Source organism: Rhinatrema bivittatum, chromosome 4, assembly GCF_901001135.1.
Source record: "Rhinatrema bivittatum chromosome 4, aRhiBiv1.1, whole genome shotgun sequence".
Taxonomy (NCBI): domain Eukaryota; kingdom Metazoa; phylum Chordata; class Amphibia; order Gymnophiona; family Rhinatrematidae; genus Rhinatrema; species Rhinatrema bivittatum.
In genome coordinates, this window is record NC_042618.1 from 209,008,024 (window position 1) to 209,033,140 (window position 25,117).

Consider the following 25,117-nt stretch of genomic DNA (forward strand, 5'->3'; position numbering starts at 1 on the left):
CCAGCTTACAGAATATAAAAATAAAGATATGTGGCAGGCTGAGTGGCCTGATCCCCTGCCCCACCCCCACCCTTCGTCTGTTAAAATAAATAAATAAAGGTTGCAGGCTAAGCTCAATAACCCACCTTCACCCTAAAATGGGGCACCACCTTCACCTACTCCTTCTGAACCCCCCCCCCAATCCTCCCTTTACCCCAGCAGAAGGAAGAAAGGCTTTTACCATATTTTTTTTAATCTTGGGGGAAAGAGAGGGGGATAGGGATTGGGCTGCTTTGCCTGCGACATCTTTTGTTTTACTATTTTGGGGGATGTGGAAGGTGGAGGAGATAAGGCTGCTACTGGCTTACAAGGGGTTGGGTTTTTTTTTCACACTTACCTGACTAATGTGAGACCTGCATTTCTTTACAGCAGAATTAGCCGCATAAATTTATCTGACTAATACTGAACATTAGCAGTAGCTGGATAAATTTTGCCTCAACTCTGCCTCTTTTTTTTTTTTATTTGGCTAAAACTTAGCTGTTCGGCAGGGTAGGATATTTAAAACTGGTGGTCTGTCTAAGTTCTGAACTTAGCCAGACAAACCCTTTTGAATATCGACCCCAAAACAATTGAAAAGTTTCTGCAATGAGTTCAAGTACAGTTTCGTTTTATAAAGGGTATTTGGAGAATGTAGAAGATGGGAAATTAAAAGGCGAAGGGGGTGTAAGGGCAATGCTGGATTATAAACTGGGGAGAGGACAAAAGGCAAGGGGAGAGTGATGAGGGTATCATAGTAATGTAGGAATGCAGGAGAGGTGAGGGGGCGGATGAGAGTTGATAGAGCAGAGACGATGGGATCAGAGTAATGGGGAATGCTATTACTACTACTACTTTCTGCTACTAGATGAATCCAATACTATACTACACATAAGAGATACAGTCCCTACTCAATGGACCTTTACAATCTAGTCAAAACACAGACAAGATAAATAAGAGGCTTCAGGAAACATTTGTTATAGAGAAAATAGTTACATTCTACAAGGCTATGATTAGATAGAGCCAGGGGCTTAGGATTAGTAGCCCCAAAAGATAGCATAGCATTTTATTTGTGGCACACCTTTTAACCACTGGGACCAAAGTGAGATACAGCATTCACATAAAAACAATAAAGGAGAGCAAGAACAGACTTTAAAACTGTATATAGAGGAGGGTATTTAGGCAGGATTTGAATATGGCCAGAGATGGAGCAGGATGTACTAACTCAGGAAGATTATTCCAAGCATATAGCAAAGTGAAAACACAGAGTTGAAAGTTGGTGAGAGAGGAAAAGAATGCAGATAAGAGCAGCTTGTTCAAAGACAGAGTCTGCAAGGAGAAGTTTTGGGAGAGATACGATTTGCCAATCTGAGTCAGACCAAAGGTCCATCAGGCTCAGTATCCTGTTTCCAACAGTAGCCAATCCAGTCACATCTACCTGGCAGAATCCCAAAAAGTAAATAAATTCCCCAAGTCCACCTTAATAATGCTTTGTTGACTTTTCCTCCAGGAACTTGTTCAAATCTTCTTTAAACCCAGCTACACTAATAGCTTTCACCAAGTCCTCTGGCAATGAATTCCAGAACTTAATTATGCATTGAGTAAAAAAATATTTTCTATTTGTTTTAAATGTACTACTTAGTGACTTCATTGCATGTCCCCTAGTCTTTGACTTCTTGAAAGAGTAAAAACTGATATATGTTCCATTCCATTCATTATTTTATAGACCTCTATCATATCTCCCCTCAGTCATCTCTTCTCCAAGCTGAAGAGTCCTAACCTCTTTAGCTTTTCTTCATAGGGGAATTGTTCCATTCCCTTTATCATTTTGGTTTGCCTTCTCTGTACCTTTTCTAATTCTGCTATATCATTTTTTGAGATGTGGTGACCAGAACTACACACAATACTCGAGATGAGGTTGCACCATGGAGCAATACTGAGGCATTATGATATTCTCTGTTTTATTCTCCATTCCTTTCTTAATAATCCCTAGCATTCTATTTGCTTTCTTGGCTGCTGCTGCACACTGAGGTAATTAAAAGGCCTAGATCCTTTCCTGAGCGGTGACTCCTAATGGAGGATCCTTGCATTGTGCAGTTATAATTTAGACTGCTATTCCCTAAATGCATCACGTTGTCCACATTAAGGGCCGGATTTTAAAAGCCCTACGTGCAAAGGGCCTATTTTAAAAAGGCCCGGCGACGTGCGTAAAGCCCCAGGACACATGTAAGTCCAGGGGCTTTACTAAATGGTGATCCGAGGACGGGGCCAGAGGTCTCCAACAGAGTGGCCATTGCCGCTGTGTCGGAGGATCGTGTGCCGGCAACTTGCGCCTGCCAAGAGGCAGGCACAAAAGGTAAGACAAAGATCAGGGGGGGTTAGAGTAGAGCTAGGGGGGGAAGGTTAGGGGAGAGGGTGGGAAGGTCAGGCTAGGGGGGAGGGAACGGGGGAAGGCAGCGCGACTCGGAGCAGGCTTGGCGCGCGCAAGGTGCACAACTGTGCACCCCCTTGCACGCGCCGCCCCCTGATTTTAGAACATGCTCGTGCCTGCACGTGCATGTTATAAAATCAGGCGTACATGTGCGCACGCCGGATAGCACGCGCACATGTACGCAGCACGCGCTCCTTTTAAAATCTACCCCTAAGTGTAATCTGCCATTTGCAAGCCCCGTCTACGAGTCTTGCAGGGTCCTTTTCCAATTTCTCACAATCATCTTGTAATTTAACAACTTTGAAAATTTTGTGTCATCTGTAGATTTGATCACCATACTTGTTCACACTTCCAGGTTATTTATACAATGTTAAACTAGTGGCCCCAGAACAGATCCCTAGAGTACTTCATTATTCATCTTTCTCCATTGAGAAAATTTACTATTTAGTCCTACTGTCTGTTTTCTATCTTTTAACCAGTTCCCAATCCACAGTAGGACACTGCCTCCTATCACATGCCTTTTAATTTCCTCAGAAATCTCTCGTGAGAGACTTTATCAAATGCTTTCTGGAAATACAGATACACTATATCAACTGGCTCACTTTTATCTCATTATGAGAGGTAAATAGGAGCTGAAGAATGAATATACTTGCAGGTGAGAAGAAAAAGCTTGAACTGTATATGGAAGTGAACAGGGAGCCAATGAAGTGATTTGAGAAGAGGGATTATATGGAGGAAATATATATTATGCAGCTGAATTTTAAATAGCTTGTAGTAGAGAAAGATGGTTCAGTGGGAGACTTGTGAGGAGAGGGTACAGTAGTCTAAATGGAAGGTGAAGAGATTGGACAAGGTTTTTTTATTACATAGCTGATGATGGCAGAAAAAGACCTGTTGGTATGCCAGTTATTCCTGCCTAGACTGCACAGATATATTTCAGCTGCTAGCTGAAGAGCTAGCTGACTGCTTCATTTGTCCCCCACCCTCTTAGGAATATGAGCATGTAGTATGCTCAGAAAGAAAGAGACAGATTTTGCTTGTTGTTTAAGGTTAGGGTGAGACATGCAGGTAGTGATGTTGGACAAGCAGGTTGAGATTTGGCTCTGGATCCTGTGGGAAGGTTCTAGGGCAGAGAGGTAGACATGACAGTCGTCAGCATAAAGATGGTAATGAAAGCCATGAGAGGAGATCAGAACACCAGGGGAACAAGTGTATAGCGAGAGAGAGAGAGAAAAAAGAGAGCCCAGGACAGAACCCTGAGCGTACACCAACTAATAATGGGATAGCAATGGAAGAGGATCCACCAGAGAAACTACTGAAAGTGCAATAGGAGAGTAAGAGGAGTAAATAGTGATCAACAGTCTCACAAATAGCAGATAGGTTAGGGAGAATATGAATTGAGTGAAGGCCCCTGGCCATGAAGAAAAGTCAGTGGCGGCTTTGGTAAGAGCTGTCTCTGTGAAATGTAGAACTTAGAATGCAGATTGGAGTAGGTCCAGAATGACATCAGATGCAAGAAAGCTAAGCCAGTGGAGCTGAACGGCATGTTTAAATAGTTTGGATGTTTATTTGATTTATATTCTGCCTTTTGCAGAATTACGTTGAGGTACTGTAGGCATTTCTCTATCCACAGAGACCTTACAATCTAAGAGGTCTATTTTAAAACAGGTGCACAAGCGTCCATACACACGCGAGCGAGTGAGGATACGCTAGAATCTTTAATCATGCTCATACTTACACCCATATGTTTTAAAATGCACCGACCGTGCGTAAGTATGCTCCTAACTTTAAGAGGTTACTCGAGCACAGCTAGCGCACGTATGTCTTCATTAGGACCATGTTGGCTTTTAAGCACGCATGTCAGCGAATTTTAAAACTTGCACAAGGCGCATTCCCAGTTTTCCAGTTAGTCCACCAGTTTGTCCAGTTAATAGCGAGCTCTTTCAGACCCCTCTGCTTCTTCATCGTGCACGCTGCCCAGTTGACCCGAACCTCTCACCCTATCCTATAAGCCCTAAAACTTGATATCTATAGACTTTCTTCTCCTCAGGAGCAGCAGTAAAGTTACGCAGATATCTAGCCTACGTGCGCTGCTGGTTTTGTTTTTAAAATTCAGAGTAACATGCGTAAGCGTTGGCCCCACCCTGGAATGCCCATGCCCCTCCCCCTTATTCCTCAAGCATGGGTACATACGCACATATTTTGTGGCTTTTTAAAATCCGCGTTGCTCGCACTCAGCCCACATACACGCATATGTGGGCACCTTGGCGCGAGCGACGCTTTTAAAATCGACCTATAAGTTTGTACTTGAGGCAACAGAAAGTGACTTGCCCAAGATCACAAGGAATGGCAGTGAGATTTGACCCCCTGGATTCCCTGGGACAGAGCCGCTGCTCTAACCACTAAGCTACTTCTCCTAGGAAGATGGAGTGGCAAGTAGCAGAGCTGGCAGGGTCCAGCAAAGGCCGTATGAAAAGTGATTTGATCACAGCATACTTGACGGCAGTGGGAACAGTTGCGGTAGAAGTGATAGACTCTGAGGATGTGACAAATGGAGGGAATGACTTCAGGGGAATGGTGGGAATGGAACCAGAGGAACAAGTAGTGAATTTGGAGAAAGAGAGAAGTTGGGCAATTTCCTCCTTCATGATTTCAGAAAAGGAAGAAAGGGTGTCAGGGGCTAAAGGCAGGGGAAAGGAAGAAAGTACGCGAGGTGGAGGGGATCTGCTGGAAACTCGAGAGTAATCTTGTGAGCCTTGCCATGGAAGCAGCCAGCCATAGTCTAGGCAGAGAGTGAAGGAGGATGGAAGATGATAGTTTGAGGTCAGAGGTGAGAATGTCAAGGAGATGGTTGGGATTGGATGCAAGGTTGTTTGTGAAATGGACATAGAAAATTTGCTTGTTGAGTGCAATGGCAGACTAGCAGAAGGTGAGCGTGACTTGGAAATGTATGATGTCATCAAGGGAATGTGATTTTAGCCAGAGATGTTCTGCAGAGCAGATGCAGGAATATCAGGAGCAAACTCTGCAGTGAGCTGAAGTTTAGGTTTGGTATACTTTACAGAAGGAGGGAGTGAGACAAGAGCATCCGAAACAGAGGAGAATAGTTTAATTGAATTTAATTTTTATTTATATTCTGCCTTTCATGACTGGCCAGTCCTGTCCCCAGAGGGTTTTCAGTCTAAGGGAATCATTTACTAAGCTGCAGTATTTTTGCTGGAGGGGAAAATACTGTGGGATTCACTAAGCTGGCGTACTCTGTACCGCAGCTTAGTAAATCTCACAGTATTTTCTCCAGTGGTAAGATACCATTGGGAAAAATACCACAGCTTAGCTGGCCCTGCATAGATTGTGCAATGGTGGCCTCATAGCCTGTGTCTGCCATCTTGAGACCCAAGCAGCCTGAATATGTGCCCCCTTCTAGTGAAGAAAAATCCTCAGGGTCTGGTGAGAGCTCCTTTTCCACCTCCCCCTAAGGTGGCCCCAATAATGTAAAATAAAAAAAAAGCTTAGAATAGACCCCTCCCCTCCTAACCAAACCCAACCCCTTTTACAAAATACTTTCTCAACAAGCCTCCGATCCCCCCCCCTCCTCCTCTCCCAGCCTAACCCTCCCCCTGAACTCCCCCCCCCCCCTTTCTGTACCTTAAAAATCCCTGGTGGCCAAATGAGGTCCAAAGTATCCCCTAGAGACTCTGGACTGGCACCATATTGAAAGTAATGGTGCAGGGCCCAGATCCTAGGGGGTGCTCCAGGCCCCTCTAGGACCGCAGGGATTTTTATGGTATGACAAGTGGGGTTAGGGGAAGTGCTAGAGTAGGAGAGGTGGGCCCTTGGCACTGGAGGGGTGAGGGGGGGGGGGGGGGAGCGTGTGCCACAAGGTTTGGACAAGTTCCTGGAGAAGAAGTCCCTAAACTGTTATTAACCAAGCTGACTTAGGGAATACCCACTATTTATTACTGGCATTAGTAGCTTGAGATTTATTTACTGTTTGGGTACTTGCCAGGCACTTGTAACTTGGATTGGCCACTGTTGGAAACAGGATGCTGGGCTTGATGGACCCTTGCTCTGACCCACTATGACAGTTTCTTATGTTCTTATTTATTTTTTCTTTTAACACCATTGGGGCTGTCTCAGGTGGTGGTGGAGGGTAGGATGGGGGTCTCACCAGACTTCCAGGGTTTTTTTTTCTCCACTGGGGATGGCACATATTTGGGCCGCTTGGGCCCTTTAAGGACAGCATTGTGATGTTCCTGGGAAAAGTTAGCTGCAACTCCAGAGTTTTAGTTAACTTTCTTGAAAATAACCTGGCTTGTGATTTTTCAGGCACACCACATTATTTTATTTACGTGACATTGCCTAGTAATGAGCTGTTTTGCATGCAAAGCAGCTCATTTCAATGTTTGCTTTATAGGGGGAAGGAGTATTGCCTGTTAAAGCATTCATTGCCATTTATCATATGGTAAATGCCTAATGCAGCTTAGTAAATGATTCTCTTAAGTTTGTACTTGAGGCAGTGGAGGGTGACGTAACTTACCCAAGGTCACAAGGAGTTGCAGCAGGATTTGAATCCTTGCTTCCCTGATTCGTAGTCTAATTACTAGGCTACTCCTCCACTCTACTCTACTCCTAGTGTTGTACCAGAACTGCTTCATTAACAGACTCTGGTTCTGGAGGAAAGGAGAGATTAAATGATAAAGAAAAAACTGTAAGGGTCAGCAGGCTGGAAATCTTTTTTTTTTTTAATTCATGGCAATTTCATATAAGCAGTTTCAAGAACAACTTAAACAAGAAAATAAAGCATACTTGATCAAGAAAAAAAAAGAAAAAAATCTCCAAAAATAAACTACTAGACATATAGGGGGCAATATTCAGCGGTTAACTTACCTGGCTATGTCTGCTTCTCCCCAGAACGCCTCCTGCCCACCCCCAGAAAACCCCCGACTTATCTGGCTAAATTCTAGTTACCCAGCTTGAATTTAGCCTGATAAATGCTGAATATACCCAGGTAAGCCATTTAGACGTTATCCGTCTAAATGGCATTAGAATATGCATCTTATATCTTCCTATTGTAAACCACCACCTATGGGAGGAGCCACATAACTAAATCCACCTCAGCTGAGTGATTTAGAATGAGCATATTTAATACGCCCACACACCTAAAGGTTCTTCCAGGGATGGGGAGGAGAGGCTGGAACAGAAAGTAAAATAAAATAAGATAAAATAAAATAAACATGCAATATTTTTTTGAATTTCATATGAGCCAAATCAGTGCATGCATATTTATATAACACATTTAGATTCTTGTACTCTATAGGAAATGGAAGCACATGGTATTCGAGTAAACAAGGAATTTATTAGCATTGGAAAAATAAGAAAATTGAACTTTTGTAGTTTATAACTGAAAACCACATACACTGCTCTATATCTCAGTTCAGTTCAAGGAAATTTTAAAAAGGATGGCCTCCTCATTCCTATGCCAGGTATCAGCCCCATTTTTAGTGAGGGCAGTGAGTGGTGCAGCCAAGGAGGGATAGCTGTGGACAAACTAGTGATAATAATTGGCGAACCCCAGGAACTGCTGCAGGGCCTTGAGGCCCACTGTCCGTGGCCAGTCCAGGATAGCCTTCAGCTTGTTGGGGTCCATTTGGAGACCAGTTTGGGAGATAATAATTCAAAAGTGCATTTCTTTAATTTTGCATAGAGCTGATGCTCACAAAGTCATTGCAGAAATTGTTTCACGTGTTGCCAATGTTGATCCAAGGTCTTGGAGGAGACAAGGATATTGTCGAGATACTCAACTAATTGGGAGTGGAGAAGGTCCCGGAAAATGAGTTACCATCTCTGGTGCTGAAGGCTGTCTTCCACTCGTAACCTTTTCTGATCCGGATCAGATTGTATGCCCCCTCCCCCCGGGAGGTCAAGTTTGGTAAATAACTGAGATGTCTAAGAGCTCTGTAATGAGTGGCAGGGTGTAGCGATTCTTTCTAGTAATGGCGTTGAGTCCTCAGTAGTCGATATAAGGCTGGAGTGACCCATCCTTCTTTCCCATGATGAGAAACCCAGCCCCAGAGGAGGAAGATGATGGGTGAATGAACCCTCTCTCTCTAGATTTTCTCAGATATATTGCAACATTGCTTCAGTCTCGGGACAGAGAGAGAGTAAACCCTCCCTCTAGGGGGCATCTTCTCTGGGAGGAGTTTGATGGGGCAATCATTGGAGCAGTGTGGTGGGAGAGTCTCAACTTGCTTCTTGCTGAAGACATAGGCAGAGTCCTGGAAAGTAGCCCAGATAGCTCTGGAATGGTCATTTTAACCGGGAGGATAGCTGGCTGGATCCTGGATAGGCATAGCGTATGTCATGAGGTGCTCCATGTGGAGATCTGTAGAGTTCCTCGGTTGATATGGGGGCAGTGCTGCACCAGCCAGAGCAAGCCCAAAATAACATCATTAATGGCTTTCAGCAAAACATAGAGGCTGATCTGCTCCTAGTTGAGCAGTCTGGTCTGCCTGGAGCAACATGGTAGACCTGTTAACATGGCCAGATAAGGGTTCCCCTGAGACCAACGATACGGTGAAGACTATCTTCATCAGCTCCATGGGGATCCCATCTCTACATACTAACCTCTCAACGATGAAGTTGCCAACAGCTCCCATGTCCAGAAAGGCTTGTAGATGGAGTCAAGTGTTTCCAAAGAAGAGACAGATTCCCTAGGATTTGGGGAAAGGAACTGGGTCAACCTAGGGTGGCCTCTCCCAGCAGCCCTAGGTCCTGGAGTTTCTCAACTTGATCGGGCAATGAGCTGCAAAGTGCTCCTGGCCAGCTCAATACAAACAGAGGTTGAGGCACCTCTGTCTCTGTTTCTCCTCTGGTGAAATCCTGAGACAGTCCACCTGCATGGGCTGGAGCCTTGGCATATCTGAGGAGTTCAAATGCAGTGGAAGTGGCATGGCCAGGGTCATCAAAGACGAGTGAAATTCCCTCAAGAAATGATTCAGATCAGCTAGGAGCAGGTTGTCTTACTCCCAGAAGGGGGAGGCCCAGGCCAGGGTAGAACCCCCCCAGCAGAGACAAGATGTATGTGATCTTTGCCTTGTCTGGGTGTTGAGAACCCCGGCCACGGACCGCCGCAACTGGGTCCCTCTAACTTACCCGGCAGATGCCAGCCTCCATCTGCTTCCATGGTCCTGCCGGGCAGGCCACACCAGTCCTCTGCAGCGGCGTTCTCCCCACAAGGGAGACGCTGCTGGCTCCTTCCTGGACTCCTCCTCCCTAGGCGCACGTGTGCGGCCTAGCTCCACATTTAAAGGGGCCGCAGTGGGATCGCCCTGGCCCCCAATGATGACATCACTGGCTAGGGCTATATAAGCCCACTTCCTGCTTCCCTTCCTTGCCTTGGCAACAGGTCAGCTCGTGAGAGTAGCTAGTTGCTTGTTCCTGTGTTCCTGCTTCCATTCCTGTGTTCCTGCCTCCGTTCCTGTGATCCAGCTTGTTCCAGTCCCATTGATCCTGCTCCTGTGGTTCTGCTCCTCTTCCAGTTCCTGTCTTCGATTGTCTTCTCTGCTCTGACCTCGGCTTGGTATCCTGATTCTCCTGTCTTCTGCCCGTCCTGACCTCTGGCGTGTTCTCTGGTTCCTGCTTGACTTCAGCCTGCCCCGACTTCTGGACTGGTTTACCGTGTTGCACCGCTGCTGCCCGCCTCAACTCCTGGATTGTCTCTTTTCTTCCGGATCTCCACCAACCTCGACTCGGACCGCCTACTGGACTCTACCTGCCATGAAACCTTCGCCTAAGTCCTACCGGCACCCAAGGGCTCAACCTGCGGGGAATGAGAGCTGGTAAAGGTGAAGCTCCAGTCTGGTCTCCTGGTCCTGCACTGCCTCCCGGCTAAGAGTACCATTAGAGGGCCTCCCCTCGGTGGATCCATCTGCTCTCAAGCTGGCTCAAGGGTCCACAAACTCAACACTGGGGTAAACAGGGATGCCTGGAGCTCAAAATGCATGCAGCATTAGTTAAGGAAGCCCCTGCAGTCTCTCAGTCTATAACATCACCCAGGCTTAAAGGCACATACCATTTTATACCATCTGCCACTGAAACAATGCAGCCCATTACTTCCTTTGGGTACAGGTTAAGTATAAGTTATGTAGCCATTAAAAGGGTGAAAATTTGTGGTATATGGACCAGAATTGGGAGCTGAGCCACACTTATAACCAATAAATAAACAATGACAAAGATTCTGCATCTGTGCTTAAATAATCTAGTTCCAATCTTCCAGGACGCTACTGGCTAAATGTTTGCTTACATAGCCAAGCATTCAGTTTTTTTTAAATGGTAAGTAGTTTGTTTCTTCCATAGTTTCCAAGAAATACTGTTCCTTAAACATGGGCCAAAACTAGCAAATGCACGCTGGCATATCACTGTTAGTTTGGCTTCTGTGGGCATGATTTTCAAAGAAATTTATGTGCATAAAATTTAAATGTGCATAAATGGCTATTATATAATAGTCTGGGGCTCTGTTTGCCTTAAAGTACATGTGTAACACATGTGCATTAATGCGAGCTTTAGAGAGGCTGGAGTTGGGATTGGAGCTTATGTGCATACTATTTGGTTTTAAAAAGAATGGGCTGGATATTAAGAGTTAACGCGTGGGCGTGGATTCGTGCACCCGATTTTAAAATATGCGCGGCCACGCGCATGTTGTAAAATCCAGGGTCGGCGCGCACAAGGGGGTGCACAATTGTGCAACTTGCGTGTGACGAGCCAAACAGCCTTCCTCCGTTCCCTCCGCCCCCACCTTCCCCTCCCTTCCCTGCCCTTCCTAAAACCCCCCCCTTACCTTTAACTTAGAAGTTGTGCCTGCCTCCGGGCAGGTGTAGGTTGCGTGTGCCGGCCAACGGCCGGCCCGCAATCCCGGGCACAGCAGCAAAGGGCCGCTGTGCCTGGAGGCTCCAGCCCCGCCCCTTTTTCAAGCCCCGGGACATACGCACGTCCTGGGGCTTGTGCGTGTCGCCGGGCCTGTGCAGGAGCGGATTCTCGGGGTTACGCCTGTAACCCTTTGAAAATCCGCCCCTATGCATGCAAGTTAGCCCGCAAAAGTTACACCCTCTGAAGAGACGTAACTTTGCGTGAGTTAATCTGTGTACATACTCGGGCACTTACACATGAATTTTCAAAGCAAATGTAAGTGCCTAAGATCACTTAGAAATTTCAGGGTAAAGTCTGTGTGTAAAAGATATGCGCCAACTTTACACTGCTGTGTGCAGTTATAATCAAAAGAGCCTGCTGAGATGATCTAAGATTCCTCCCCGGTCGCTTTATGCCAGCATCAGAAGATAAAGTGAAATGATCTTAAATTATAATAAGCAAAACTGGTAGGAAGCTCTGGGACTATTTTTGAAGGCACTGTACTCATTTGTAAACCCATTCAAAGTATAATCTTCAGGGTTCACCTGGACACTGATAGCCGCGATTCCTGACTCTGGGGGTAGACAAAATTCTGGTAGAATATGATTTAACCAGAAGCACTAGAGAGAACCTTCTGATACTGAGCAGTGATTGCACTGAACAGAGTACTGGCCCATTCTGTTTAGCCTGGTATCCAGTTAGACACAAAAAAAAAAAGTTTAGTCTTATGGTCAATGGTCAGTACAATGTGAAGCTTTAAAACACTATTAGTAAAATGTGCAGGAAGACACTTTTCAGTCCCCCTTATGGTTCAGTCTTAGAAGCGCAGTCCAGATGTATTCTACGCATTAAGAAAGTTGGAAGGAAGGCAAAACAATTACCGGCATGGTTAAAAGGTGAGGTAAAAGAGGCTCTTTTAGCCAAAAGAAACCCTTTAAAATTTGGAAGAAGGATCCATCTGAAGAAAATAGGAAAAAGCATAAGCATTGTCGATTTAAGTGTAAAACATTGATAAGGCAGGCTGTGTTATGGTCCCGGGCCGTGCCCCGGTCCCTCCACCTACCTCGGGGACGGCCCGGGCCGTTTCGAGGCCTTCCCGGGCCTGCACAGCCTCCAGCGCGTCTCTCCCAAGGAGGGAGAGTCACCGTCAATGCGCCGCGGCTGGCCCTGCCTCTTGACGTGCGCGCGGGAAGGAGTCCCTCTTAAAGGGACCAGCACGGGAAAATGCAAGCCCTGCCTTGGATGATGTCAGATGCTATCAGGGTATTTAAACCCTACAACATCTTCTGTGCCTTGCCTTGCAATTAGGTTCTTGCTCCTTTAGGTGTTGCTGCTTGATTCTTGACCCCACTTCGGCTCTTGACCTCTGGCTTTGGACTCCGACCCCGCTTCGGCTCTTGACCTCTGGCTTTGGACTCCGACTCTGCTTTGGCTCTTGACCTCTGGCTTGGATTCTGTCTTGGTTCCGGCGATTCTGGCTTCAAAAGTACACCTCCCCGGGGGGCTCTCCTAAGTCCCAGCGACCCAGGTCCTTATGAGCTTCTTTCGGGGGGGACCTTGGGTTTCCAGGGCGAAGCCACTTAAGTCCCAGCAACCCGGACCGCTACGAGCTCCTCTCGGGGTGGCCTCTGGTTTCCAGGGCGAAGATCCTCCTGACCGCCTCCCGGCTTCGACTTCCTCTGTGGGCCGTCCCACAGAGCGCCGACATCTATCCTAGCCAGCTCAAGGGTCCACCATACCTACGTTCTAACAGGCTGAAAGAATTTGAAATGAAGTTGGCCGTTGAGGCAAAAACTCATAATAAAAACCTTTAAAAATATATCTGAAGCAAGAAATCTGTGAGGGAGTCAGTTGGACTGTTAGATGACCAAGGGGGTTAAAAGGTCTCTTGGGGAAGATAAGGCCATTGCAAAAAGACTAAGTGAATTCTTTGCTTCTGTGTTTACTAATGAGGATGTTGGGGAGATACTAGTTCCAGAGATGGTTTTCAAGGGTGACAAGTCAGATGAACTGAACCAAATCACTGTGAACCTGGAAGATGTAGTAGGCCAGATTGACAAACTAAAAAGAGTAGCAAATCATCTGGACCAGATAGTATGCACCCCAAGGTTCTGAATGAACTAAAAAATGAAATTTCAGAACTATTGGTTAAAATTTGTAAGCTATCATTAAAATCATCAATTGTACCTGAGACTGGAGGGTGGCCAATGTAACCCCAATATTTAAAAAGGGCTTCAGGGGCGATCAGGGAAACTAAAGACCCGTGAGCCTGACTTCAGATCTGGGAAAAATAGTGGAAACTATTCTAAAGATCAAAATCACAGAGCATATATAAAGACACGATTTAATGGAACACAGAAGGCATGGATTTACCCAAGGCAAGTCTTGCCTCCAGGGCTGGTGGAAGCACTAGGTGAACTAGGCGATCGCCTAGGGCGCCGAGCATTAGGGAGCGCCTGGCCGCCGGTGGACCTCATCCCACTGGCGGCTGAGCGGTGAACTACTGCCGTGCTGTGTGCCGGATACACACAGCAAGAAGATCAGCAGGGCCGTGGTGAAGCTCAGCCACTACAGGTGCTCCTCCTCCTCCTTCCTGTCCGCGCAACCCCGGAAGAAAAATGTTGCCAGAGCCGCGCAGGCAGGAAGGAGGAGGAGCATCAGCCACGTGCAGAAGAGGAGCAGTGAGACCTGAGAAGACCAAGGCCGCTGCAGAGCCCATCCTATGGCGACCCGTAAAGAAGAGGCCCAGAGGTGAGAGAGAGGCTGAGGGCTTGTAGAGTGTGTATGTGTGTGTGTGAGAGAGTGAGTTGAGACTGTGTGTGGGAGTGAAGACCTGAATGTTTGCAGAGACAGCATGTAAGAACCTCTGGGTGTGAAAGAGACAGCATGTGACAGTGAGAGCCTGTGCTTGAGCAAGACAGCATGTGGGAGTGAGAGAGAGTCTGTGTGTGTGAGACTCAGCATGTGCCAGTGAGAGACTGTGTGTATGAATGATTGTATGAGAGAGCATGTGAGAGTGTTTGTGTGTACAGTATGTGTGTGTGAGAGAGAGAGAAAGCATGTGAAAATGAGAACCTGACTGTGTGTTTGAGGGAAGAAGACAGATGGAGAGAAAAGAAATAGAAAAAAAGAAATTATAAAAGGAATTGGTAAAAAAAATAAGAAAGGGTTATTGTTGTTTGAGTCCTTGGTGTTATTACTGTTATATTACGATGGGATTGCAGTATAGATGTTGAGTGTCTTTTTTGTGGGGTTTTGTGTTAGTTCACAATGTGCCTGGCAGTGGAAGGTGTTTGTGCTGCTGTTACTGTGAGGTGACACCAGAATTTGAAAATATCTTTTAGTATGATGAGCTGTAAGGGAAACATCCAAGCTCCATTGTTTGGGAGAATTTCAGTGGATGCACAGAGTTACAGAACTGGAGGTGCAGGATTTATATTGACATTCTGTCCCTTCCTATATATTCCAGACTTCACTCTCATAGCCACATAGAATTAGTTGAATGAGGCTATCAAAAAATGTTATAGTGTGAAACTGGCCAGCTTTTTAAAATTATGCAGAAGACCCTTTGGACTTTTTTATTAACACTTTTTTTTATAACCAATTTTAAAGCAGGATCCATGCTGTAGAGGTGGGAGTGATGAAGAAATGTCATTTTGGGCCCCCCCCCTCCCCAAGTTAACATAGAAACATAGAAACATAGAAATGACGGCAGAAGAAGACCGAATGGCCCATCCAGTTTGCCCAGCAAGCTTCACACATTTTTTCTCTCATACTTATGTTTCTCTTAGCTCTTTGTTCTATTCCCCTTCCACCCCCACCATTAATGTAGAGAGCAGTGATGGAGCTGCATCCAAGTGAAATATCTAGCTTGATTAGTTAGGGGTAGTAGGGGTAGTACCCGCCGCAATAAGCAAGCTACACCCATGCTTATTTGTTTTACCTAGACTATGTTGTACAGCCCTTGTTGGTTGTTTTTTTCTTCTCCCCTGCCGTTGAAGCAGGGAGCTATGCTGGATATGCATTGAAAGTGAAGTATCAAGCACATTTGGTTTGGGGTAGTAACCGCAGTAACAAGCCAGCTACTCCTCGCTTTGTGATTGCAAATCCTTTTTTTTCTTCACCCCTGTCGTTGAAGCTATGCAGGATATGCGTGAAGCATCAGTTTTTTTTTTTGTTTTTTTTTTTCCCTGCTGTTGAAGCAGAGAGCTATGCTGGAAATGCGTGATGTATCAGTCTTTCTCCCATGCCGTTGAAGCAGAGAGCCATGCTGGATATGCATGGAAAGTGAAGTATCAGGCACATTTGGTTTGGGGTAGTAACCGCCGTAACAAGCGAGCTACTCCCCGCTTTGTGAGTGCGAACCCTTTTTTTCTTCTCCCTTGCCGTTGAAGCAGAGAGCTCTGCTGGATGTGTGAAGTATCAGTTATTCTTCTCCCCTGTCGTTGAAGCAGAGAGCTATGCTGTATATGCATTGAAAGTGAAGTATCAGGCATATTTGGTTTGGGGTAGTAACCGCCGTAACAAGCCAGCTACTCCCCTCTTTGTGAGTGCAAATCCTTTTTTCCATTTCCTCTTGCTGTTGAAGCTTAGAGCGATGTTGGAGTCACAGTAAGCCTGTGTATGTTTATTGACTAAGGGTATTGTGTCCAGGCAGTAGCCATCATTCTGGCGAGTCACCCACTCTTCATTGGCGGCCTCTTGACTTTATGGATCCACAGTTCTTCTGTCTAGAGATGCCACTGATTTTCTGTGACCTTAAGCATTAGTACAAGAAGGATTATGGGGGCATGCTGGAGAGGCACACAAATGCATTAGCCCCCGGGCGCCGGAGACCCTTGCTGCGCTACTGGGTGCGAGCCATTGGGGCTGCAAGCGGCGGCAAAGAGGAGTGGAGATTTGGCGGGCCGCGAGCAGTGCCCAACCTGCTCGCAACCACACAGTCAGCGGACTTGATCGAGAATGAGATAGGAGTCGTGGCCGAGACCAGGGGGTGGCGGAGCAACGGGGGGGGGGCGCAAGGGAGAAGGCTCGCCTAGGGTGCCAAATCCCTTGCACAGGCCCTGCTTGCCTCACAAATCTGCTTCATTTTTTTGAAGGAGTTATTTATTTATTTATTTATTTATTTAACACTTTTTTATACCGACCTTCATAGTAAAAACCATATCGGATCGGTTTACATAGAACAAGGGTATAACTGAAGCAATAAATAAAGTGATTAACAATAGAGGTGAATAAGGCAAATAAACAAGGGTTAATAAACATGTGGATAAAGGTGAACCGGTAGATGTAGTGTATTTGGATTTTCAGAAAGCATTTGACAAAGTCCCTCATGAGAGGCCTCTAAGAAAACTAAAAAGTCATGGGATAGGAAGTGATGTCCTTTCATGGATTACAAACGGTAAAAGACAGAAAACAGAGAGTAGGATTAAATGGTCAATTTTCTCAGTGGAAAAAGGTAAACAGTGGAGTGCCTCAGGGATCTGTACTTGGACCGGTGCTTTTCAATATATTTATAAATGCTCTGGAAAGGAATATGACATAAGAATATAAGAAATTGCAATGCTGGTTCAGACCAAGGGTCCATCAAGCCCAGCATCCTGTTTCCAACAGGCCAAACCAGGCCCCAAGAACCTGCAAATGATACAAAATTATTCAGAGTAGTTAAATCACAAGTGGATTGTGATAAATTGCAGGAGGAACTTGCGAGATTGGAAGATTGGGCATCCAAATGGCAGATGAAATTTAATGTGGACAAGTGCAAGGTGATGCATATAGGGAAAAACAACCCATGCTGTAGTTACACGATGTTAGGTACCATATTAGGAGCTACCACCCAGGCAAAAGATATAGGCATCATTGTGGATAATACATTGAAATTGTTGGCTCAGTATACTGCAGCAGTCAAAAAAGCCAACTGATTGTTAGGAATTATTAGGAAGGGAATGGTGAATAAAACAGAAAATGCCATAATGCCTCTGTATCGCTCTATGGTGAGACTGCACCTTGAATACTATGTACAATTCTGGTCGCTGCATCTCAAAAAGTTATAGCTGCACTGGAGAAGGTACAGAGAAGCGTGCCCAAAATGATAAAAGGGGATGGAACTGCTCCCCTCTGAGGAAAGGCTAAAGAGGTTGGGCTGTTCAGCTTGGAGAAGAGACAGCTGAGGGGGGATATGATAGAGGTCTTTAAAATCATGAGAGGTCTAGAATGCGTAAATGTGAATCAGTTATTTACTCTTTTGGATAATAGAAGGACTAGGAGGCACTCCATGAAGTTAGCAAGTAGCACATTTAAAACTAATCAGAGAAAATTCATTTTTACTCAACATACAATTAAGCTTTGGAATTTGTTGCCAGTGGATGTGATTAGGGCAGTTAGTCTAGCTGGGTGTAAAAAAGGTTTGGCTAAGTTCTTGGAGAAGTCCATTAATCGCTATTAATCAAGTTGACTTAGGGAATAGCTACTGCTATTACTGGCATCAGTAGCATGGTATCTACCTAGTGTTTGGATACTAGTGCTTGCCAGGTACTTGTAGCTTGGATTGGCCACTGTTGGAAACAGGATGCTGGGCTTGATGGACCCTTGGTCTGACCCAATATGGCAATTTTTTATGATCTTCTCTTCTCCTATTAAAAAGATAGAAATCATTACTGATACCAGCAATCAAGATACAAGCAAAGGTTATCTGGCATATATTATGGGTGATAAATTTGGTTTACAGATTTTACTAATTGATGGTAATCCATTCAAGTTGTGTGCTCTTATTTGCCATTCTGGAGGTATCTCAAGCCTCGCCATGTCATATGATGGCTGCTATGTCTTTATAGCAAAAGACAGTGACTGTACAGTGCTGATATGGGAAGTTAATTTAAATGCTAAGAGGGCAGTTCCATCTTTGGGAGGAAAGGATTTGAGTCCATTCTATGGTCTAATGGATCGTGAAAGAGATAGAGAATTATTCAGGGAACTGGAAGACTATTTTTACAATGCACAGCTGCGTAACCAGAGTATTGATATGATTGAGACCAGACAAGTGTCAACACAAACTCCCTTGAAGGATGTTCCCTGCATAATGCATGCTCTGGGCTTCTATCCAACAGAGAAAGGAGATCAAGCACATGCTAAATAAAGCCAGAGTTAGTGAGTATTTATTTATTTAGGTATTTTATATACCGTCCTTCCAAGATAAGATCACAACAGTTTTCAAAGTCATTGTTCGGTTTCTGGGATAATATTCCCATTTTTGGTCAGCATTCATATTCTGGGTTTAATACAAACAGTTAATACATTGCTGAGGTCATATTTATGCATTATCTAGTTTTGTGCATTACCTAGTTTCTTACAATTATAAATACTAATTCTAGGTCAACACCACATCATCAAGTACATGTTAATTAAGGTGCTATTTAATTTCATTATCCTATGTGCCATGGTCATGATGTAGTCTTTTACACTTTATATCGTTCAATTCTTTTTATTCAATTTACTAATATTGTTTAAAGATCTGATAGTGACGTTGTCAGTTTATTAGCCTTTATATTAGATTATAAGCTTTTCTAAAGAACCATGTTTTCAGTTCCTGTTTGAAACTCTATCTGTTGTCAGACATAATGACTCTGGGAGAGAGTTCCATAACTTGGGGCCCGCTATGGAAAACATGCAGTCTCTTATTTGCGTTAGGTGTGTGCTCCGTGTTGTAGGCATTTTTAGAAGTTCTTTGTCTTGCGATGTTAGGGCTCTCTGTGGAGTGTAGAGTTGAAGAGTCACTCCTAATAGGCCTGGGTTAATATTGTTGATATTAAAAATTAGAGTCAGTACTTTATAGCGAATTCTGTATTGTACAAGAAACCAGTGCAGTGCTATCAGTGAGGGGTGATTTGGTCAAATTTCCTTGTCCCTAATAGCAGTCTGGCTGAGGCATTTTGTAGTAGTTGTAAAGGTTTTATGAGTCCAGAGGGTAGGCCTAGTAATAGGGAGTTGCAGTAATCTATGTTGGAAAATATTAGTGATTGTAGAATCGTGCGGAAGTCCTATATTGTTAGTAAAGGTTTCAGTCGATGTAATATTCAAAACTTGTAGTATCCTGTTTTAATTAGTTTGCTTGTATGCTTTTTCATTGATAAATTTCCATCAATCTGTATTTCTAGGTCTTGTCCCTGATCTGAAAGAGTAATGTTAAAAGTTTCCTAGGTCTAGGTTTGGCGGTTTGATTATTGTGGCATTTCTCCTCGACCATACAATTTCAGTTTATTTTTGTGTTTAGTGTTAATTTCAGCTGAGCTAGTCTTTGTTGTATTGCCTTCATATATGTTGACAGTGTCGAGGTAGGTTTTTCAAATCATTTGTCGAATGGGATGTAGAATTGTATGTCGTCTGCATAAAGAAAGAATTTGATTCCTAGTTCTGCTAGTAATACACATAGTGGTAGCATGTAAATGTTGAATAGGGTAGCCGAGAGCGCTGATCCCTGGGGGACACCTGTATCAACTGGGAAGGTGTCGGATATGTGTACATTGGAAAGCAAGTCATTGAAATCATTTTAAGCAACTTTATAAAACATTACGACAACCACCGACCAGCTTTTGGCGTTTTTATTGGTGAAATATGCCATGCATTCAAAGTTCTTGGTTGTTTTTTTCAACGAGAAAAGCGAAAATGTCATAGATCGAGATTTGCTGCAGCTGCTTCATGCACATGACAGAGGATGAACTTGTGGAGTATTTCTTGACCCTGCTGGGTGCAAATCCAGAGGGAAAAAGCCTAGAGTTGGGAAGCTGGGTTCGACAAGTGCGTCAACTTTTCTAGAACAAGAAATTCCTGAAGAAATCATAGCAGATACGCTTGCTGCTTAAATCCTTGGTTTACCTATTCTTGCATCTCAGCTGGCGTCTAATGTCCTCCAGGACAGCTGAAATGATCCCATTTTCCTTCTCAACAATATGTTAACTTTCTGCACTTATTATTTTCAAAAATTGTCAAGACGTTTATTTTTACAACAGGCATCACAGTCAGGTATTTGACTGAAAACAGTAAACAAATGATGAATGCCATCAGTATAGTCATATAGTAAGAAAGGAAACCAAGTAAAGCATAGAATACTGCAAATTGAAAGGTTATCTACGTGAGAAATTCTGTAAAACCCAAACACTTCCAGCTCGGCATTTAGAACAGCAGAGCAAACTTGGCATTCTATAACTTCATTTTTATAAGACATGCTGTTCAATTTAAAAGAGAGACCGGAAGCAGATTATATCAGTAGAACTGTATCAGTCTGCTTGATTGCTACATTTCATCCATCTGAAAGCAGTGGGAAAGCACAGAGAAAAAAATATAATTTTTAAAAGAATATGTATGAGTTACTGTATTAATTGAATGCAATCTGCTTTGAACGGCCTGAAAGATGGAATATAAAATAAAATAAATACATTCATCTTTATTTCACTGTTAGCCAATACGGCTCCTTCAAAATATGACTGATGCATACCTGGAAACTCTTCAGAAGACTCAGGGAATTTGCATCAATTGCCAGGGGAAACGCTAGAAAGCTTACTGCTGGGGGAATTCTGTGCACAAAACTTTAAAATTCTGCATACTTTATGATTACATCTTTTTATTTTCAAAAAGTAATAAAAGAACATACTGTACATATTTTTTTCCTGTAATACACCATATGTCATTGTAACTGTGTACAAGAAAACAGAAAATTCCCCAATATCTGCATACTTTATATTGGTCAAAATAACACAATATGCATCACAGACTGAGTAATTAATGTAAAATGTAATACAGAAAATTATTACTCAAAAATAGTTATAAATATTTTAAGCAGAATTCCCCTAAAAGTATACTGTAAGAGTGTCCCGCCTCTCTCCGTATTCCCCTGACCTGATCCCTTTCACTCTACCCTCTCAGGACCCAACTCCTTCGCTCTCCACTATCTCTCCCATACTCCTCTAGGCTCAACCCCTTCCACTCTATCTACACCCGCCAGCCCTCCACTCCAGAGTTTGACCTTTCTCTCATAGAGCATCGCACACAGGCTCTCTTTCTCTCTTGTACATAAACACTTCCTCACACAGACTCCTCTCTCATGCACACACCCTTACACAGGATCTTTCTCTCTCTCACACACACACACATCCTCATACAAGCTCCTTCTCTCTTTCTTACACACATACATACCCTCTCACAGGCTTCCTCTTACTCTCTCTCTCACACACACACTCACACACACACCCTCATACACGCTCTCTCTCATATATACACACACACACACACAACTTCACACAAGCTCCTTCTCTCTCTTGCACATACACACCTTCCTCACACAGGCTCCCTCTTTCTCTTGCATACACCCCCACATACCCTCACATAGGCTACCTCTCTCTCTCTCACACACACACATACACATACACCACTGTACATAGGCTTGCTGTCTCGCACACAAGCATGCACCCTCCTTTGATATGCAAACAGACACACCCAATCCCTCTCTCACACATACAGACTCCCAATCATATACACACTCCCTCACACAGGCTCCCTCTCTCTCTCACTGTCACACAGACACTCACCCTCCATACATACAGTACCACACTTCCTTTCTCTCTCTCAGACTTTCTTGCCTCTCTCTCTCAGGCATTCTTGCTTCTCCTGTCTTCTTTGGCTATAAGCAGGATAGGCTCCACCTGCAACCCACTGAGCCTTGTTGCTCTTCAGTTGCAAGTGGGATGGGCTTCGCTCATGGCCTGCCAGCCGCCCTGATCTTCAGCCATTAGCGGGATGGGCTCCGTTCAGGGCCCACCAGGCCTTCTTGCTCATTGGGCCTCATTGCTCCTTGGCTACAAGTGGGATGGGCAGGCTTTGCTCATGGCCTGCCAGTGCTGTGATCTTCTGCTGTGAGTGGCATGGGTTCCGCTTGCGGCCTGCCTGGCCTTTTTCCAAATTCTGCACAAAAAAAAGCAAATTTTGTGCAGGAAGGGATTTCTGCATAAATTATGTTCTGTGCAACTGCAGAGAATTCTCCTAGAGGATAAAAGCTCCAGGCCTCTCTATTTACAGCTTTAGACAGTCTCCTTCCTCAGTGAGCCTATAGGAAACAGGAGAGGAGGGGGGTGAGTCTGGAGTGGACACCAAAGCCAGCATGAAGGGAGAAACTGGAGAGGGGCTGCAGCACACACAACTCAGTCTGCAGTTGTGATTCCAGGACTTGGGACTCAACTGAGGATAGAGAAAGGATGCACAAATCAGGGAGCTGTGAGTTATAAGAGGATGGGAGCAAAGAGAGTGTTAGAGTTAGGAAGGGGAGGAATGCTAGGGTCATTTCTGGAAGGGGAAAAAGTGATGGGTGGGTGGGGAAAGAAAGAGAAAGTGTGGATTAGCTGGGGGAGTGGAAGAGGGAAAGCTGATATGCATTATTTCCCTCTCACCCTCCCCAATCAACAGCAATCTCAGGGTGAGCACAACTCAAAAGTTTTCAGGGTATGCTTATGTGATCTAGGGTTGCCAACTGTCTTCAGATTTTCAGGACGGATTGATCCTGGTTTTACTCTCCTGCATGCAGATACTTATAGTCTTAATTTCTTTAGGGAATGCAATGGGGAAATCAGAATAAAATCCAGCATGCAATGGGGTAAAACCAGGACTGGATCAACATCCTGAAAATCTGGAGCCAGTTGGCAACCCTAATGTGATCATTGCTTAGTCCCTGTTAGGAGCCTGGCTGCCAAGTTCTCTCAGTTGCTCTCTTTCTCCTCTTCCCTGTCTTTCTTACTTTTATATTAACTTTGCTCTCTCTCTGTCTCACAGTTTCTCTTCTGTCCCTCTGCTGCTGTGTTTTTATCTCTCTCTCTCTCTCTCTTTCTCACTTGCTAACAGAGCCACAGGCCGGGAGGTCTTTGACTGGATCCTGGATCAGGGATATTATTCAGAGCGGGACACCAGTAATGTTGTACGACAAGTACTGGAAGCAGTTGCATATCTGCATTCCCTGAAAATTGTGCACCGGAACCTGAAGGTGAGTGGAAGGGAGAGGATTAGGGGTAGGGTGGCTTTTCATTAATATCTGCCAGCTCGTGCCTTCCTCTGATAAGAGACCTCCAGTCACAGCAGTTTCACTGGGGAGGATATCAAACCTCCGTGCATGCTTACATTCTGAAGCAGTGTGTGGGATGTGTGATTAGGATTGACCATCTTCTAGAGTGACATGTTTGGAGTGTGCAAATAAGTATTACACGGACGTGTCTCTAGTGATGGATGTCAGATCGGGGGTGGGTAGCTTGGCCTTTCGGGGGTCTGGGCATGCCCCAGTTGGGTTAGTCTCTTTGGTCACTTGGTTTCCTCTCCTCTGCTCCTGCTTAGTTTGCTTTCCTCACCACAGTGTCCTTGCCCTCTGGTGGTGAGCACTGTGCAGTAGAGCTGCTTGAAGTGAGGACAACGGGAAATTTCGAAAGCAGGCAGCTGGCTGGTATAGGCAGTGCAGGTAAGCTGACCAGTCTTTTCTTCCTTGCCCGCAGCTGCACTGGGTACAGAGGTTGATGGCGCCGTGGATCTTCTTCAGACAGCCTCACTTTTCTGCTTTCTAGGGCTGTCGTGCTATGCTAATGAAGAGAGAGTGATGGTGGCCCTAGAAGGCGTAAAAATGAGGCTTCTCCACAGGATCTGCACAAGAGCCACAGCAACTTAGAGACCAATGGTCAAGGCACCTTGTTGTGGCCTGTACCCCTGTAGTTTCCTTTGTCTGCTCCCAAAAAAAGAGCTGTTGTCTGCACAAGATCCATGGCTATAAAAGGGTGGGGAAATGATGGGCCTGCACTAGTGCTGCACCACCATGGGACCAGCAAGAGCCCAACAACCGATGGCACCTCCCATCATCCTGGTCCTGTTTGTGGTGTAACTCGACTGTCACAGTGTGCAAGTGCCAAAAGGAACCGTGGCTGAATCAGAGTGAGTCAGGAGACGCAAAGTCGGACCGTGTACATAATTTTTGCTAAAACTGCTTACCTAATAAGAGTGGTGGGGCTGTAGAAGGCAGAAAAATGAGGGCCCTGCACAAGAGCTGCGCCACTATGGGACCAGCAGAACTGGAGGGAGCCATAACTCCCCTGTGATTGGCTTGAACATCTGCTTTCTTCTTTCCCTTTCGGCAGCAGTCACAGCTTCATGAGCCTGTTCCCCTCAGGCTATCCTCCCCACCTCCCCCCATCACCTCCCTCCAAATGGCCCCGCCTCTCCCTTTTAGTGGGAGGCAGCTGACAGACCTCCCACTGCTACCTCACCGCTGGCTTCAGGTCTCTCATTGCTCTCTGCCACTGGCCCTCCTCATGCTGGGACCACACGGCGAAAAAATAACAACCCTCTCCCTGCATCGAGGCTTTCAGCTGCCTCTTCCCTCACGAAGGGACACCTCTGGTGGTCGGGGGGGGGGGGGGGGGGAATACAGACAGGGCTGCCTGTTGATTCTCCCAATGGAAGTAAAATCTTTGGGGGCGATTTTTAGAAGGATTTACACATTTAAAACTAAATTTTACATGTGTCATGCACTTTCCACATGCTTATTTATTTAATTCTATTCATTTGTTAATCGCTTTACAGATAAAAAAAATCACCCAAAGCGATGTACAATAAAATCACAAAAAAAATCAAATGTAAGTGGGTTTTTGAAAATTGCTACAGTATATGCTATTGAATTGTCAATAAGGTTTGCATGCACTTCAAGTGCATAAATGGCTTTTGAAAATTGCTACAATGGTATGTTACATT

At 44.9% G+C, this 25,117-nt stretch overlaps 1 protein-coding gene across 1 annotated transcript in view; it reads left to right on the top strand.

Annotated features, from left to right (window-relative positions):
* The window catches only part of CAMKV (CaM kinase like vesicle associated), a 239,817-nt gene that overhangs the window by 146,461 nt on the left and 68,239 nt on the right, over positions 1-25,117 (top strand). Inside the window, exon 5 of the mRNA XM_029599639.1 lies at positions 23,234-23,372. Within this exon, the coding sequence (XP_029455499.1) occupies positions 23,234-23,372 (139 nt within the window). The remainder of the gene's footprint in view (positions 1-23,233; positions 23,373-25,117) is intronic.